Source organism: Quercus suber, unplaced genomic scaffold, assembly GCF_002906115.3.
Source record: "Quercus suber isolate HL8 unplaced genomic scaffold, Cork oak 2.0 scaffold_274, whole genome shotgun sequence".
NCBI classification, from domain to species: Eukaryota; Viridiplantae; Streptophyta; class Magnoliopsida; order Fagales; family Fagaceae; genus Quercus; species Quercus suber.
The window spans coordinates 920,159-937,246 of NW_027069730.1; the positions used below are offsets into that span (position 1 = coordinate 920,159).

Genomic DNA, 17,088 nt, shown 5'->3' on the forward strand with positions numbered 1-17,088 from the left:
TTTTATAATTTTTGACGATGAATTAGAATTTAGAACAATATTTCTATATGGATTTAGCCATTTTTTTGCCCCGCCCTGCAATGAGGATCCAATTGCCAAATCCCCAAACTGCCCGACCCAACTCTTATTTTGGCATTTTTCACTAAAACTACAAAAGGAGGCATCAACTTTTTCATTAATACCGACTTTATCCTCATCCTCCAACCCCACCTTTAAAATGGCCAGAAAAGCGGGAGTCACTGTTAAAACCCCATGCTCTCTTTCTCTCTCACTCTCACAAATGTAGAGACGAGAGGAGGCTCTTTGAGAGTTTCGAAGCTGTTTGGACAGAGAGAAAATTTTAGAAAGTAAAAGAAAAAAAAATAAAGTGAGGTACGAATTTTCCGGGAAATCAAAACATGGCGACGGGGATAATGCAAGAGCAGAATAAGCTGGAAAAACACATTGATAAGCAAATGGGTTGCATGTCTGGCTTCCTTCAGATCTTCGACCGCCATCAGATTCTCCCCGGAAAACGTTTTTACTCAGCCAAACGCCTCCCTCCCGCTACGGTGAGTTTTCTCTTTCTCTTTCCCTTGTTTTTAGATTCTCTGTTTGGTAACTGAGAAAATGGAAGGAAAATTGATTTGTATGCACATTTCGCAGGCGGTGGAATCAACACCAGAGTCGGAGAAGAGCGTGGTTTCGGCTTCTCCGTCGGTATCGAAAGAATTGGAGAAGCAACAACAAGCTAGATCGGCACCATCGCCGGAAAGACCGAAGCAGCAGAGTCAGCTACCAGAGCTCCGATCTCCGATGCCGGAATCAGCAACTCCTTCAGAGACACCTCCACCTCCGACGAAGTCGCCGCTTCCTTTCCCGGTTTTCGAACTAAAGGAAGGCACGAAGTCATCGTGGAAGTTCTCCAGAGAAGCTCCGAGGCTCTCTTTGGATAGCAGAGCTGTGGTTGACGCGAAAGGAAGCTTGAAGCCTCGAGAGATCCGTACAAAAGGTGCGTTTTTGTCGTCGAATCGATGCGAAGCAGTGGAGAGCGATAAGCAGAGTAATAGTAAGTCTCCGAGTGTGATTGCTAGGCTCATGGGACTCGAATCGTTAAAGGATTCGGATCCGGAACCGGTTAAGAAAGCGGAGCTCCGGAGATCCGCGTCGGAGTCTAGAGTTTCCAGAGATCTGTTCCAGTACGGCAACAACTTCAATTTCCAGGTGACGAGGCCAACGAATCAGAATCTGAATTCACAGAGTAATAACGCTTCGAACAATGCGATCAGAGAGAATGTAGGCTATGCAGTAGCTAACGAAACGCACCGTTTCGGTGATAGACCTGTACGGAATCATAATCATAATGTGAAGACTGAGGCGGCTAGAACGGTCTCTTATAGAGGAATGGCACAGAGGAAGAGTTTCTTTGATTCAGCGGACTTCTTTCCAGAGCAAGCAAAACGGGGCGTTTCGATCTACGGAGAGATTGAGAGGAGGTTGAGGATGCGAGGGATTGAAGAACCGTTCAAAGATTTGGATACTTCGAAGCATATTCTCGAAGCTCTGCAACTCAAAGGCCTTTTGCATTCGAAGAAAGCTAAAAACCAAATGAGCCACCAGAACTTCGTTTACGATCGGAACGGCGAGTCTCCGATCGTCGTAATGAAGCCAGCAAGGTCTCCGGCGAACCGTATTAGTCGTGGTGGAAACGAATCGCCGCCTTCGAGCTTCAGATCGAGGCCTGGTCCTCGCCGGAATACAAATGAGGTGTCGCCGGCGGTGAGTCCGAGGCGCGACTGGCCGGAGATGGATCGGAATGGAAGGTACCAAGCGAGAGGACGAAATGCAAACTCGCCAACTCGGAGTGAAAGCAACGTGAGGAGCCCGAGTCGAAGGAGAATTGACTCAGTGGAAAACAGAAGAGTCTCTCCGGTCCAATCTCCTAAGATAAGTGCAAGGAGAATTGGATCATCAGATCAACCAATCACAAGCCGATCACCGCGAATGAAGAAAGCAACGGCTGAGATTTTTCAAAAGGATGATAAGGCTTTCAGTAATCCAGCTGAGGATGAGTCATACTCATCCACCACCGTTTCAGAGAGCAGTATTAGCACTTCTTCACAAACCGATATAGAGGTACATCATAATTATTATTATTAATAATAATGCATTACATTAATTAATCCTTGAGATTATATTAATTATTATTATTAGTTCTAGTTATTAATTTTAATGGGTTTTTTTTTTTTTTTTTGGTAGAGGTTGAAGGTGGAGGAATGCAAGGAGGGGAGGAGTTTATTGGAGAGGTGTGATAAGCTGCTTCACAGTATAGCTGAGATAACTGCGACCGAGTTGCAACCGAGTCCAATCTCGGTGCTTGACTCTTCGTTTTACAAGGACGAGTCGTCATCGCCTTCTCCAGTGATGAAACGGAGCATTGATTTCAAAGGTACCAAAATAAAATGACAGACAGACACTTGGGGGTGTTTGGTGTGTGTTTTTGAAAATAATTTTTCAGTTTTTAAACAATATTACATATATTTTCATCTAGAATTTTTCATTTAGATATATTTTTACAAATATTTTTAATTAATAATTTTTAATTATTAAACGCATGTACTAAACATCTCCTAAATTCTGCGTATGACCATTCTATGGGTGACGTTTGCCTTTGGTAACTTATAGTTCTTAGGCCTACTCGTGAGACTCTCTAGTTGTTCTCTGCATTGAATTATTTATTATCATTGACTTCTTTTCACTTGGGGTGAAACTGCAATGAACCAGAGGTACACAACATTTCTACAATTTATCCGTGGGTTCTTAAAAGAAAACCGGGGTTAAAAGGGTTAATATATTATAGTAAGTCTATTACAAATGTTTGCTGTGCGTCACATGAGGTGAGCAAGTTCTCCACCACAACCTTTGCATAATCAAAAGTTACAAAAACATGGTGTCCATAATATTGTTATTAAAAAAAAATACCAATATGATTTTTGCATGGGTTTATGTTGCACAGCATATTATCTCAATAGTTTTTAAAAGAATTGTGAAAATTGTAGTGTTTTCTATCTTATTGAACATATGCTTTACCTCCTCTCAAAAAAAAAAAAAAGCTTTACCTTGATAACTTTTTAATTATTGTAACCTAAGTTCTGTAATTAAATTCACATGTGCTTGCATTGATGACGTTGTAGTGTTTTTTTTTTTTTTTTTTTTTAATTTGAAATTATTATATTTAGTACTGACGTAGGTGGAATTAATTGGGTAGTTTTGTCCAGTTCATGCTAACGGTACAGTAGGTGGGAAATTCGAAATGTGCCATAAGGGGAACACACTGAACAGTACTAGTACTAGAGAGCAGAGTCACGTGGTGGGAGTGGATGGGTTTGTGGTGGGATTATTGATTCTTATTACGACGGCGTATCCTAGGCAAACAGAATAGATGAAGTGTAACTATTAATGTGTATTATTCAACTTTAGATTAAATTTGAAAGGGATGGAGACCTCTCTTTCTCTGAAAATTTACCTGATGTGAGAAAGTGTAACGAAACCCCGCCGTACATTGTACACTGTAGCTGGTTGCAAAGAAAGAATATACCTGGCTGAAATTGACTGACTGGTATGGTGTGTGTGTCCCTTCGGAGAACCCCAATAGATCGGAGTAAATTTATTAGAGCCATTTTACGTTGCTTTTGGGTTTTTGTTCAGGTCAGACCCTTTTTCAAGGTCCGTACTTATGTTAACTATATATAACCATTTCGTTAGGCAGTGTCATGGAAACCTCTTATGTCGTTTTATGAAGTCTTGAAAACAAAAGGACGTATTCATGCATTCTTAGCATTAGCTTCTGAATTGACTTGACTGACTCATGTACACTCTTAAACATTAGACCAGTTTATGTCACTCTTGGTTGAGTCAACTTCATCCATTGTCTTGTTACCTTCACACTGCATACTGTAAGATATTTTAAACAATTAATGTTTGTATTATAGTGTCTGATTTTTTTTTTTTTTTTTTTTGGGGTATATTTAACAGATCAACCAGTTGAATTGGAAGATGATATTTGGAGCCTGGCAATGTCATCCTTGGAATCAAAATCCGATGATTGTGATTTTGTCTACATATCGGAAATCCTCCGGGCTTCAATTTATTTACCCGAAGATGCTGATATATTCCTATTACTAGAGAAGCAACAATATCTGAAAGGAAAGGACACATCTAAGGTTTCAAGACTCCAAAGAAGGCTAATTTTCGATACGATCAATGAAATTCTTGACCGAAATGGACAATTGCCGCCTTGGAAGCCCAATTCATGGACGAGCTCTGCTTCACTGCAACAAATTTGGTCAGAATTTCAGAGGATTCAAGAGAGGGATGAATCAGAGGACTTGTTTGAGGTGATTTGTGGTGTGTTGAGAAAGGACTTAGTAATGGGGGATACCATTAGTGGATGGGTGGACTGCCCGATTGAGATGTCTGAAGCAGTTTTGGATATCGAACGGCTGATATTCAAGGATTTGATCGGCGAGACCATTGGAGATCTCGCTGTTCTTTCCGGGGATTGTAATAAAGTCTCAGCACTTCGCAGGAAGTTGGTGTTCTAATGAAAGTGAGGGAAACATAAGAGGCCCTATAGTTTGTTTTTGGCGCGCTTTCTTTGGATCCTCGCTTTCTTTGTGTTGATTATTGTTTTTAGGTTTTACTATTAGGTTTAGTTTGACCACTTTTTTTTTTTCTTTTTTCTTTTTTGGGTTTAAAAAAAAAAGTTATGGAAAATATCTATGTGCCCCTGAAGTCCAGGCAAAATCTAACTGTCACTTTTGCAATATGTAAAAAGGTGGGATATTTATTATTATCTTTGGAACCACAATTGAAGTTATGTAGAATTGCATGTGTGTGTGTCACTTTTCAAGAATATAGTATTATGTTTGCATTTCAGTAAAAGTACTTTCGGTCATGTCTCCCATGCCTTTAGATAATCAAAAAAAGGTTAAGTGAAAGTGAAAAAGAAGGCAATGTTTTCAAGATTAAATTCTTCAAAGCTAAGTTATAATGCAGTGTTTTGTCTGAGAGTGAATGCTAACCTATGGGTAATCATTTCTTGGCTGTTGCTGAAAAATATGATCTAAAAATCACCAAGTCCTGCGGGCTCTAACATCCTAACAAATTTAGGTGGCCTTAATCACTATGCATGGCCCATTGCTACAGTATGATCAACCTCAATTATGTTTAAATTTCTTTCTTATTTTTATAAGATGAGAGTTGTAATTTGTAAGTCACCCACTTTGAAATAACTTTCTTTCATCCAAAATTATTTCTCCTCACAATGTTTGAAATCAACCTCTATATTAGTCTTTATTTATGACAAAGAAACAAGTGTCACTCCATGACAGAGACCCCTGGTGCCCCATTAAATGAGGACTGCTCTATTAAAATGATAATTTAATTGACATCAAATGGAAAGATAAATTCTCTTTTTTTTTTCCTTACTATATAGGGGAGGGGATTTTAATCAAGCTTCTCTTCATGAGATAGATCAAAACAGTGTTACAAATAAAGGAAAAAGTAATATGCAGAATGCAGTTTCAGAAAAAATTTTAAACAGCCTCTGATTCTTGTATGCATGACAAAAATCCATCAATAACAAGTATGCATTCATTGGCGAACTCAACTACTTGGACACGTCTTTCTGATGACTTCATTTCACCTGTGCAACAGAAAAATATTGATGGTTTTATAAAAAAAATATTTCTCTAGAATTTTAAAGCCATTCGATATAATAATAGAGCAGGCAACAGGTCCTTGTTCATAATAACAATGCCATATTACAACTATTTATACAATTTTTGCTGCAATTCATCACGGCCAACTTTTAACAATGTTAGCAAGTTGTGGTAGAAATTGTATAAATAGTTGCAGTAGTAGCATTTTTCTGTTCATAAACATCATGGAATAGTGGGAGGGAACTAATTGTGGGACTGTGAATAGTGAATAGGAATTATTTCCGGGGGGCCAACGTACATATTGGCAGAAACCCTTCAGTTGTATTTACAAGGCACACCAATTAAGGGGCATTCATTTCCCCTTTGGTTTCTCCTATGTTATTATATAATGCAGCTGTATAAACAGGACAATTAGAAATACACGATTGAAACGGATTTTCGGTGCAAATTAAACAAAGTGGATAAGCTAATGGAAAAATGTTAATCCAAACCCACGTTAAGACATATGTTGGGTCAACCTGTTGTTCACACTTCACAGACAGGTTGAGTTAAGTCTATCTATGACAAACTCTTACAATGCCCCTAACACACACTGCGGTTATTGATTCTAGGCTGGCAAACGAGTCAATGTTTAAGTCTTTCAAGCACTGGTACTTAAGCCACATTTTTCTTCTCTCTCTTTAATGAGCCAATATGGCAAAAGCCTTGCTACCTATTAAATTGGGTATGGCCCATCAATCAACACATTTTTCCTATTGCTGAGGCCTGAGAGTGGTCTGTGGTCCATTAATCATTCATGCCAAACACTACCTGATGTTAACACTTATCCTTTTTAGAGTTTAGACCATAACAAAAGGGAAAAAAATGAACTCTTTCTTCCAAATCTAAATTCATTCAATCTGCAATGTAGCATGTGGGATTGGATGGTTAAATTTGTACACTCAATCAGTGTTTATCCATATCTTTGAATTTTCTTCCTCAATGATGAAGAATGGTACCACTATGGGCTCATATGTTTCTGCCTTTGGTTTGGCAATTTTTGATCACGCCATCGATAATAATGGCAATGAAAAAAAAGGTTCAACATGGTGGGGCTGGTTGAGAAGAGCTCAGAGCTACCTCAGCACAGTTTTTCTCCTACTTGTGGGCCTTAATTTCTCTTCCTATTTCCCCTCTCCATGGTACGCCCTGTTGTCCATATCCCGGCTCTTCAAAACAATGCGCCAGCCCATCTCTCTCACTCTCTCTCTCAGAAAATGGTTTTTTTTTTTTTTAATTTATAAATTCAATAAGTTTAGGAACACAATATTTATAAGAACTTTTCTCATAACTGTTGACACTTGACATGCCTTGTTTTGATTGGTATATAATAAAAGTAATGTCAATTATAGACCCATATAAAAGTGATGCTATTTCAATCGTAAAAACAATTAAAAAAAAATTTGTTGTGTTCCTATTTACTTACAGTTATAAATCACATGCACACTATTAACACACCAAAAAAAAAAAAATAAATAAAATCACATGCAGACATAAACTTTGATTGGAGAAGCCAAACAAACGGTGTTTTCTGCCTCCTTTATTCAATCAGTAATAAGTAGGGATGTTTAAAAGCAGAAGAAGCTAAAACCAAGAGTTTCTCAAACAAGGCAAAAACTGGGGTCCTTGTCATCCTAAAAGGGCACAATCATATTCATATCTATGTATGTGTGAGAGATGTGGATGGGTGCACTGGCAGAGGCACATGCCATTGCTATGGGTTTTCCTTCCATTTAAGTGGTACATCTTTTATTTTTGGGATAATAACTTGGTGACCTCATATGTAAAAAAAAACCTTCATTGAATCTTGTCCAAACCTTGTTCTGATTTGTTGTCATTATCATCCTCATTGTTGTCTCCTCAATTGGGTCCTGTGCCAGTTGATAATTTTGGCTAGACTGTGTGAATCCATTATTGGCCATTGCTTTGTTGTGTGAAGTTAGGCACTGAAGCTCAACCCCAAACTCATGCCAGTGTACTCCCCAATGAAATGAAACTACGGAAAGAAACCTGGTCCTGTTGTACTTGGTATGAAACAAAAAGCTAACCAAAATGTTTTGTTGTATATGGTCTACTTCTGACTACTACCAAGTTTTCAGCTAACGGGACTAACTGGTCTATTGAATCATTGATTAGGATTTAGAAGCGTTATGCTCTAAGTCTGCAAAACCAAAACTATTAGCATTTTACATCTTGAGACTGTTTATGTGCTTTGTATAGTTTACTCCTTTGAGAGAAAAACACATATTCCTTCGACTTTTTTATCTACATTATTAATAATAATAATTTACTCTCATTCAAAAACATAGTGGAAAAGGTAATGATAGGAAATGAGGAGGGCAAAGTGAAAACTGAAAAGGATGGCTAGCTAGAAGCGAAGTAGTAGGGCTTAAGCAATGTATGGTAGTTGATGAGGCTTCTCAAATTCACAATTAAGCTGAAGGTTGTCTGGCAAATTTATCCAATAGCTTAGACCTGCCTACATCACTATGACATCCATATTACAACCTAAAAAATACAAAGATCAACCACATATGTATGTGTGTTTTATTTTTCTTTTTTAGTACCACTTTATTATTTTTGAAGTCACAAATATGACTAAAAGGATTGCCATGACAATTTGGATCAAAATGGAGCAAGGACTTGATGATATAATATATTTAAGGAGAAATTCTAGTACCATAAAAAGTTTCATAACTTTTGTCACAATTTGTCATGTGGTGAGTTGTGAGTGGTGAAGGTGTGGACCCACATAAATCCACTACTTTTATTCACCGCTCAAAAGTCGCTAGTCGCCACATGTTAAATTGGAAAAAATTATGAAATTTTTTATGGTATGTTCCTATTGAAGCAATCGATTTTTGTAAAAATTGGTTATTAATAACATTGTCCCCTTTGAATACAAGTTTCATGGTCATGATGGGCTTTGGGTTCTTTTGATGGGGAGACCAACTAAATCCAGTTTATTTGAGCAAAAATAATAAAAGAAATAATGGGCCATCATAAATGTTTTGAACAGAAAATTTTCAAAACGAGCCCATAAAAGAATGAGTGGGGCTAGTGGCGACTAATATTAAACTTTTCCTAATGTCAGACCAAGAAGGAGGTCTATATTTAGGCCTGTTCCATGAGATCGACACGAACTACTATTTACAAACATTTAGCAAGTTGGGGTATTTGGGCTAGGATTTTTTTTTGGGTGCTTTTGTTTTGATTTCAATATCAAAAATTCAATTTGATATGGGTCCTGACCCAAGCCCTGAAAATGGTCCGGGCCAAGAAAACCCAGCCCTGAGTAGATCCTATAGGCCTAAGTTTAACTCACAATAGCCTAAAATGTATTATGTATATATCGGGAAGGATGACCAAAACAAATTTGAGCAGTTTCAAGTTTTAACCCCAAAAGCAACCCCAAAAACATAAGAGCAGAATTTTCATCTACAATTCTCTTTCTGTGGTATTTTTCTATTCTCTTACGTTTTTTTCTCTTACATATATATAATGTGTTATTCTTTTATCAAAAATTGATGTTATTGTTTTGTTTTTATTCTTATGTATATTGTCTCTCCTAAAGAGGCTCACCTTGCTCTCACTGGCTCTAGTCTTGTTTCCTTTCGAATTAGTGACACTATGAAATAGCATATATAATCTAATACCATTTGGATAGCTGCAAATTAGTCATTTCATATGCTTAGGTTTGCAATGTTGACACATAATTAATCTAAAAGCTTATTTTTCTGGACTTTTATAAATAAAAAAATCTGAAAGCCTATATCTTCCCCTATGTGTTATTCATTCAAAATCAGTGTTAATAACTGGATTTCTTTGTGTGCCTTGTCATTTACCTTTAGTTGGCCTGACCAAAAAATTCCCCTACATGTCAAGTTGTGGTTATAACAGACAAAAATGTTTCCATTGAATATTCACAATATGGTTTTTCTTGGTTCTTGATAGGATCTTAAACCAGCATATAGCCTGTAAATAAGCCATCCATTAGAGTCATTGATTGACAATTTGGGGCCTCAGAGACTATCAATATGGAGGCATCTCCCTTCCAATTAGAAATTTCTCCACAACCAAGCTCCAAAGCTTTGATTGTATATATTTATAGATTCTACTGGAATGCCTATGAAATGCTTATATGGTTCTATTTGAGAAACAGAATACTTAAATTTTAAAAACATAAATTTGATGCTTCTCAATTCCAATGCTTATTTTGTTCCTAGTATTATTCACATTACTGTACTATACAATATCATATGCTTGACATCCCAACAAAACAGTTATATTTATGTGCCCTTAATGTCCAAACTGGTTAGCTGAGAATAAAAAATTATTCTTTGTAGCCCACAACTGCACCTTGTCCTTCCACTTGTTGTCGCACATTTGGACACCCAAGAAAAAAATTCAAAGCAAAATTATTTAGGAGATTTTACTTTTACATTGGGTCAAAGTGGGTCTGAGCACTCGGTCACTCTCCTAATCAGACAGAAAAGACTGCAGAGGAATCTTAGCTTGGTCACTTAATAACAGCACACAAATTGTGGGAAACACTCTTAGTCCACCTTTGCTGACCTTAAACCATATAATATATTCAGTCAAAACACTTCTCCTAACAAAGAAGCTAATTGGCTTTGCCATAAAGAGTAAATAATGAAATTCAGAAGTATCATCCCAATCCAAGCCTCATCAAAGGCGGCAAAGAAACCTCATCCTCTGAATTTTGAAGTAACCACTAATCACTACAGTTCCCCAAGTTGAGATAAATATGAAGTTGTAGCATTCTTTGACATCGTTTTTTTTTTATTTGGAGCTGTCTAGCTGGTCATGCACTATTCTGGATTTTTGCTTCATTTAGGTAGTGTCAGTGTGTCACTGCAATAATGATTAATGAGTCCCATTTGTATGAAGGAAAACTTCTTGATATGACACCATAATAACCTCATAGTTATTTCATGTGAGTTGTATGTTCAATTTATATATCTGTCCACTTATCATAAACCCATAATTAGATATTCAGTTGCTCTTTAACTAGTGAAAGTGTGAAACTTCATATTCGTTTTCCACCTATTTTTTTGGTCCCATCTGGGGGGTTGACTCCAGGAATCAATTTTCTAAAATGAGAGAGAAGACTATACTAACCACCTCTTACAGAACTCTTAGAAACAGGAACCTTGTAAATAAGGTACAATCTTTATTTGCCCCATCTTATGAACCCTGAAATTTTTTGCACCAATTGATGGCTGCTCCCACTACAATTTGGTCTAATGACTCTGGTCTAGGATCTATACTACAAGTTTTGTCTATCATGTAGGTTTTGGACAAACACCAGTAATCTTATTTCAAATTTCAAACTTAGAAACTGCCAATAAGAACTAGCCTATACAATACTTCCTCCTTCTGTAATAATAAGATGGAGGGTAAATTGTGTTTGAGATTTACTGTTTGGGTGAGTATTTTACCAATAAAAAAAATTTCAGATCCAGAAATTTAATATTTTATCAATTGCTATTTATTTGAATTCAGCAATGGAATGAGCATTAATGAACTTTAGGTCACAAAATAATCAAAAAATCACTACTCAGGGTTATGCCTTTACTGGATTCAAGTTCTCTGGACCCTTTTCAACAGTTAGAAGAGACAGATTATCTTGTGTTCCTGCTAAAGTCACAATAGACCCATGGTCTATGGCAATAAGCACTTGAGTAAAAAAAAAAAAAAACTTAGGTGATACTTATGATTACTGTAACATAACAAATTTAAGTTTGACATGTGACAGTAGTCATATATTCTTGTAATTGCATTTTTAATATTGCAACTCCAGTTCATTGGAGAAAAAGGTATGTATGTTGCTATTACCTATGCTTTCATGTATAGAATCTTTCATATCTTTTACTGTTCTCCCTCTCTCATCCACTTTCTCACAATCTTTGCATGGTCGCTTGATTAGGAAAGTCATTTTGGTTATAGATGCTCCAATAGTTGAATAGATAAGAATAACCTTTTAGCTGTGGAAGAATGATATGGCATTTCTTTTTAATTTTAAATAAAACTATAAACAAGTTAATTACATAAATAGTAAAATGAAAAGATTGTCAGCTGTCGAAAATAGGATATATATTTTCCAAAAAATGCCTCCTTCCAACATCCCTATGCTTTAACTGGAGCACTTCATGCCGTGTTTCTGTTTTGCTTTGCCTGCATGAATCATGTAAATAAATATGAGCTATAATCTAATTTCCAATAAAACACATATTATTAATGTTCCTCTATAAGCAGTGCCTTTGGTGTGTATGCCAAGGTCATTACAGCCTGCAACACTCTTCTTACATGTATGTATGTACTATCCACGTTAACTTTATATTTACATGAGAATGATATTGCATATATCTGTTACATAAGATACACCTAAGTAGCTGTTATAGCATGGCAATTTATGAAGATTTGAAGAGGTTAATAAGGGGGTCTTTGAAATATTACATAATTTATAGCATGGTTGCTTGAGTGCTGGATCATCAGTTAAATCCAGAGGCTCCTGACCAAATATCATCTGGCAACTCATATCCTCAAAATCTGCAAATTGGAAGTTACAGTATAGCTAATGTGAACTCTATCCACCAGAAGGATTCTCATAAAATATTGCCATTTTACTGATCAAATATATTGTCAAAGCTAGTGATCATATGCTTCCCAACCATTCCTTGGCACGTAGGAATGTTACTAAATGTTCAACTTAAGTCCTTTCAGTGGATGATTTGGATGCTTGTGATGAATTGTGTCCAAGCAATGGGTTATATGAGGATGATTGGCTTCGTGGGAAACAGACAAATTGAATTTCTTCCATTACACAATTTGGTGGCATATGGCTGTAATTAAGAAATCATGATGTGTAATTTACGGTTAGGAATTCAGCTATTAATCTCATAAGCAATAACATGCATATTCGTATGTTATTAATGTATGTGCTAGAATTCTCAATGAAATTGGATGGGTCTACTTGCAGCTTTGCACCCTCAGTGGCTTATTCATGGGGTCCTCCATTGACATGAGGAGCATGAAGTCCACTTCTTTAGTGCAGGTACTGTTACACTTCAAAGCAGAATTCCTTGTCTTTTGTTGATCTTAGGTTCATTCTCTGAATAGTAATTTTACTTAAAGTGGAAATTTAAGATTTTTATTAGTGCTGGGGACTTTTCCTATTCAAGTTTGTTATTAGTGCACATTGTAAACCTTCTATAGAAGAATACAACATACACCTCAATAAATTAAACAAGAAGGAAAAGTTACTTTTTAAATCCTATAATTTAGAGTGTAACAAATTAATTAAATATCTTAACTTCAAAAGTAACTAATTAAACACCAAAAATTCAAATCCTATAATTTAAACACACAATGCTATTCCACTCAATAAACACAGAAAATCTTTTTTCGATATTAATAAAATGGAGACTTTGTATCTATGAATATATGCAATTTAATAAAATTTTTCTAACAAACAAGAAGTTGATAATTTGGCTTATTACTGATGAGGTTTAAGGTAAGACTTAAAAAAGGGGATCCCATAAATATGCCAGAGGAGGCCTAGTACCACCATTTGAAAATGAATTAGTGTTTGAATATTTGATGGGTGCTTGGACCTGCAATCATGATTAAACATATGAAAGCTATAGATGAGGATTCTTACTAGGGACCATGTTAACTGGTATTCCAAAGGAGTCCTTGATAAAGGTTTGGGATGGTATCTTACAGAGATTAGTGCACATTCCCACACAATTGGTCTCCTCCAAAAACCTGCAATAATATTTTAGAAACAATATTTAAGGCTTATAACATGGATTATGCCAAGCATGATGAAAACATCAGTGATGATTTGGATATTGACAAAGAATTTGATGGTGATTCATGATGCTAATGATGGTTAAAGAGAAAAATACTCTAGGAGCAGCACAATCATTGGAGCAGATTTTTTTCGGCATGAAAGTGTCTTAGGTTGGTGAGGTGGGACATAGTTCTTAGGTGAAATATGTATAGTTTTGTTAAATTAACGATTGTCCCAAAAGACAGGGATCGAACTCAGAATCTCTTTCTCTGATACCATGTTAAATTACCGATTGTCCCAAAAGTTTAAGTTGTTAGGAAATAGTGAATTTAATCACTTAACCATAAGTCTATCACTCCCCTTCACTTGTAGGCCTAAACTTCCCCTTAATATGTGGGGGTTCAAAAAGTGAGAATTTAACATTTTAAATGGGAGGTAGAGTAAAGCCAGAGATTGAACTCAGAATCTCCTGCTCTGATACCATGTTAAATTACCGATTGTCTCAAAAACTTAAGCTATTAAGAAATTGTGAGTTTAATCACTTAACCATAATTCTAACAAGTTTAAACAAATAGAAGGGTGAAGCTAAACTTACCTGCACTTTTTTATGTGGACTATATTCATTTCTCTTCTTCCATCGGCTTCAGATTCCCTCACCTTAATTTGTGGAAAATATAAACTGACTCAAGTTAGAATTTAATGAACAATCTTATAAAAGCATCTTTTTTCTGATTGCTCTGCATGTATATGTGCATGATGCGTGTGCATGCATATGCTTGAGTAGTTGATCCAAGAAGATGAAATACTAACAGTTTAAGGCAATGTAGATGCAAAATTTGACTAGGAGCTGCTGCCATGATGGTGAATCACCCCAATATAAGTTACTGCGGGTCTGTTCATTTATGTACCTCTATGACCAGTTCTAAGCCCTCTAAACCTGGAATCTGTATTGGCTTTGAAGTTTGAAGGATGGTGTCAAAGTTTGTTATTTCCTGTTAGTTTGCTATACTTAATAAATGTTCTAGATTCAATCAGTCTTAAAAAATAACTAGAGAAGCCACTTGCCACATGAGTGTGTGACTTAGTTGTGGATAGAAGAAAATGTTGTGTTAGAATGCAATGTTTGCTGGAATCAGAGGGTCTAATTGTTGAAGTTCTTGGCTAGCCACGTCATCTAGCATATTATGCATCAATGCTCCACCTCCACTCAAACGAAAAGATTGGAAACCCAATTCATGGTTCAAAATAAATTTTACAAATTTAAAGATGAATCTAGTGACATGTCCATGTAGGTTCTTAAGTTATTAAATAGTGTTGTGCGTGAATCATGAATTTTAAATTCTATATGCACCTACCATATACGCATCCAAAGAAACAATTGGTTGACACATTTAGGCTTTGTAACGAAGGCACAATCCTAATGGGCAATGATTTGTATCAAATCATAGGAATTGGTATTATAAAGATTAAGATGTTTGATAGAGATGGGGAAGTTCTTTGGAGGTGTGACACATGTTTTGGATCTCATAAAGAATGTAATAACTTGTGTGAGTTTCAGGCATCAGTCAAAACTCATTCACACTTGCATTTTCTTAATCATGTCAAACTATCATGTGTTTCTGACCACGTACAATGAATAGGATAGTCTACCATGTAAGTGAAAAGTGATTGTAAATCCCAGGATTTTTACTGTATCCTTATTTTTGTTAGAAGTGTCGAAGTAATTTCCTTTTTTTTTTTTTTTTTTTGAATAAATATCTCAAATTGATTTCAGAAATATCTAAAAGTACTATTATGACCTTACCTCGCAGGGTCCAACTAGCCAAGCAAAAAACACAGTGGTGAAGGCTGCAAAATATTCCCTTGCAAATTTAGACGGTGGCAGCAATGTCCTTATCTGTCCTCCGTCACCACGCATGACATAAACAACAAGTTGTTAATTTAATAAGGTATTTATTTATTCATATAAAACAAAAACAAAAATACACTACATATACTATAATGACTAAACTATGAGAAACAGGGTAAAGAAATTAATAAAGCATAAACACTTCTTTAAAACTCAGTCTCAAAACAGAGAAAAACATATGGCATGCAATTCTGGCTCATTTGTTTTAAGCTTCCCTGATATTTGTTTGGTCGGCTCTTTTAGCAAAGCACCAATTAATAACATGTAAATAAGCTTCATCGTGCAGTGGTCATTTTGCTAACATTTTTCAATCAAAAAGTCTCAACACTGCTTGTGTATGGAAACATTTGTGTGTGGATTAGCCCACTTGCAAAGTTGATAAATAATACTGTTGTATCTAGAAAAGAAAAAAGAAAAAAAAAGAAAAAAGAAAAAGAGTCATAAACCTGAAATCTGATAAGCTTGAAAACATTGCTTCTACATATTTGTTTTGGGAAACGTGAATATGTGTGGATTGGCTTACTCGCAAAGTTGACAAAAGTGCAGTTGTACATAAACAAAAGTGATAAACCTGAAATCTGTGAAAACATTTGCTTCTTACATATTGGTCTTGGGATGGGAAAGGTGAACGCCACAAATCTTATCCACATGAACAAAATTATGAAACATAATTGGTTGCATGCATGAGAACAAATATGCATGTCGTTTTCTTCAACAAACCCTGCCCTTCTATGTAAAAGAAACAAGGCAAGTGATTAAATGGACTTACCAAGTAGAGTATTGGCCTTGGAAAGGCTCTCTCAAGAGCTTCAATGACAACCTCACGTTGTTGAATCGGATTAAACTTCTGTGATGCCACCCTAGCTGCCTCCACCAAGCTCTCATATCCACTCATGCCGTTCCTCAATCCTGCGCATACACAATTTTCAGAATCTTTCTTTCTTTTTTTTTAATAGAGAAGTTTACATGTATAAGAGAAATGAACCTGTTGCTGCTTGAACACTCTGGGATAGATGGTTTATGGCTATTAGATCAAACCATTTATCATTATAGACACTAGTCTTTCTTGCTTCTTGAGTTATGTTTTGTGAGGGCCTCGTGAGCACTGCATGAATAGGAGTACATACTGGCTTACATGTGTGCCTACGGTGAGACAAAGTTGAGAAAGGGCTCCTGCTATGTGAAAGAAACTTTGCATCCATTTGTGAGTGTGAGAGAGAGAGAGAGAGAGAGTTTGAATGAATAATGAATAGTTCAAATAGAAGTAATTTGTAGAAAGGCTTTGAGCAAATAAAAACAAAGGTTGAATGGTAGAGTATTTCGGAAAAGACCCATGCTAAAGATCCTGTGTGTTTGGAGCGTTGTAGAGATCGGCCATCATACATTCATGATGGGCTAAAAGATGGGGTTTAGCATTTTGATCCGTTGAAAACAATGCTTGACGCTTCCCAATTTACAACTTGTTGAATACGTGGCTTTAATTGCCATAAAGGTTTGTCAATTCATAATTGACCAAAATTTATTGGTAAAAAGAGTCCTATACTCCTTGGTGTAAGACCACAGCTGCTTTGAATAGTGTCTTTATACATAGCCAGGCTTCTATTTAATGCGAACCTAAT

At 36.2% G+C, this 17,088-nt stretch overlaps 2 protein-coding genes and 1 long non-coding RNA gene across 4 annotated transcripts; 2 read left to right on the plus strand and 1 right to left on the minus strand.

The window, feature by feature from the left end:
• The first annotated feature begins 227 nt into the window (after positions 1-227).
• LOC112034263 (protein LONGIFOLIA 1) lies at positions 228-4,870 on the plus strand. The gene is made up of 4 exons (XM_024067076.2): positions 228-551; positions 646-2,115; positions 2,239-2,428; positions 4,015-4,870. The coding sequence occupies exons 1-4, from the start codon at positions 399-401 to the stop codon at positions 4,581-4,583; spliced, it is 2,382 nt and encodes a 793-aa protein (XP_023922844.1). The 5' UTR covers positions 228-398; the 3' UTR covers positions 4,584-4,870.
• A 4,160-nt stretch (positions 4,871-9,030) lies between these two features.
• LOC136070969 (uncharacterized) lies at positions 9,031-15,621 on the plus strand. The gene is made up of 3 exons (XR_010632247.1): positions 9,031-9,198; positions 12,745-12,819; positions 15,372-15,621. It is a non-coding gene; the product is annotated as an uncharacterized LOC136070969 (long non-coding RNA).
• LOC112034272 (beta-carotene isomerase D27, chloroplastic) lies at positions 11,758-16,833 on the minus strand. Of its 2 annotated transcripts, XM_024067091.2 has the most exons (7): positions 16,455-16,833; positions 16,239-16,378; positions 15,365-15,457; positions 14,156-14,217; positions 13,426-13,532; positions 12,222-12,314; positions 11,758-11,939 (listed from the first exon to the last, which is right to left on the minus strand). In XM_024067091.2, the coding sequence occupies exons 1-7, from the start codon at positions 16,669-16,671 to the stop codon at positions 11,899-11,901; spliced, it is 753 nt and encodes a 250-aa protein (XP_023922859.1). In that variant the 5' UTR covers positions 16,672-16,833; the 3' UTR covers positions 11,758-11,898. The 2 variants fall into 2 exon arrangements, with proteins under 2 accessions (XP_023922859.1, XP_065637732.1); XM_065781660.1 differs by lacking the exon at positions 12,222-12,314.
• Between the last annotated feature and the right edge of the window lie 255 nt (positions 16,834-17,088).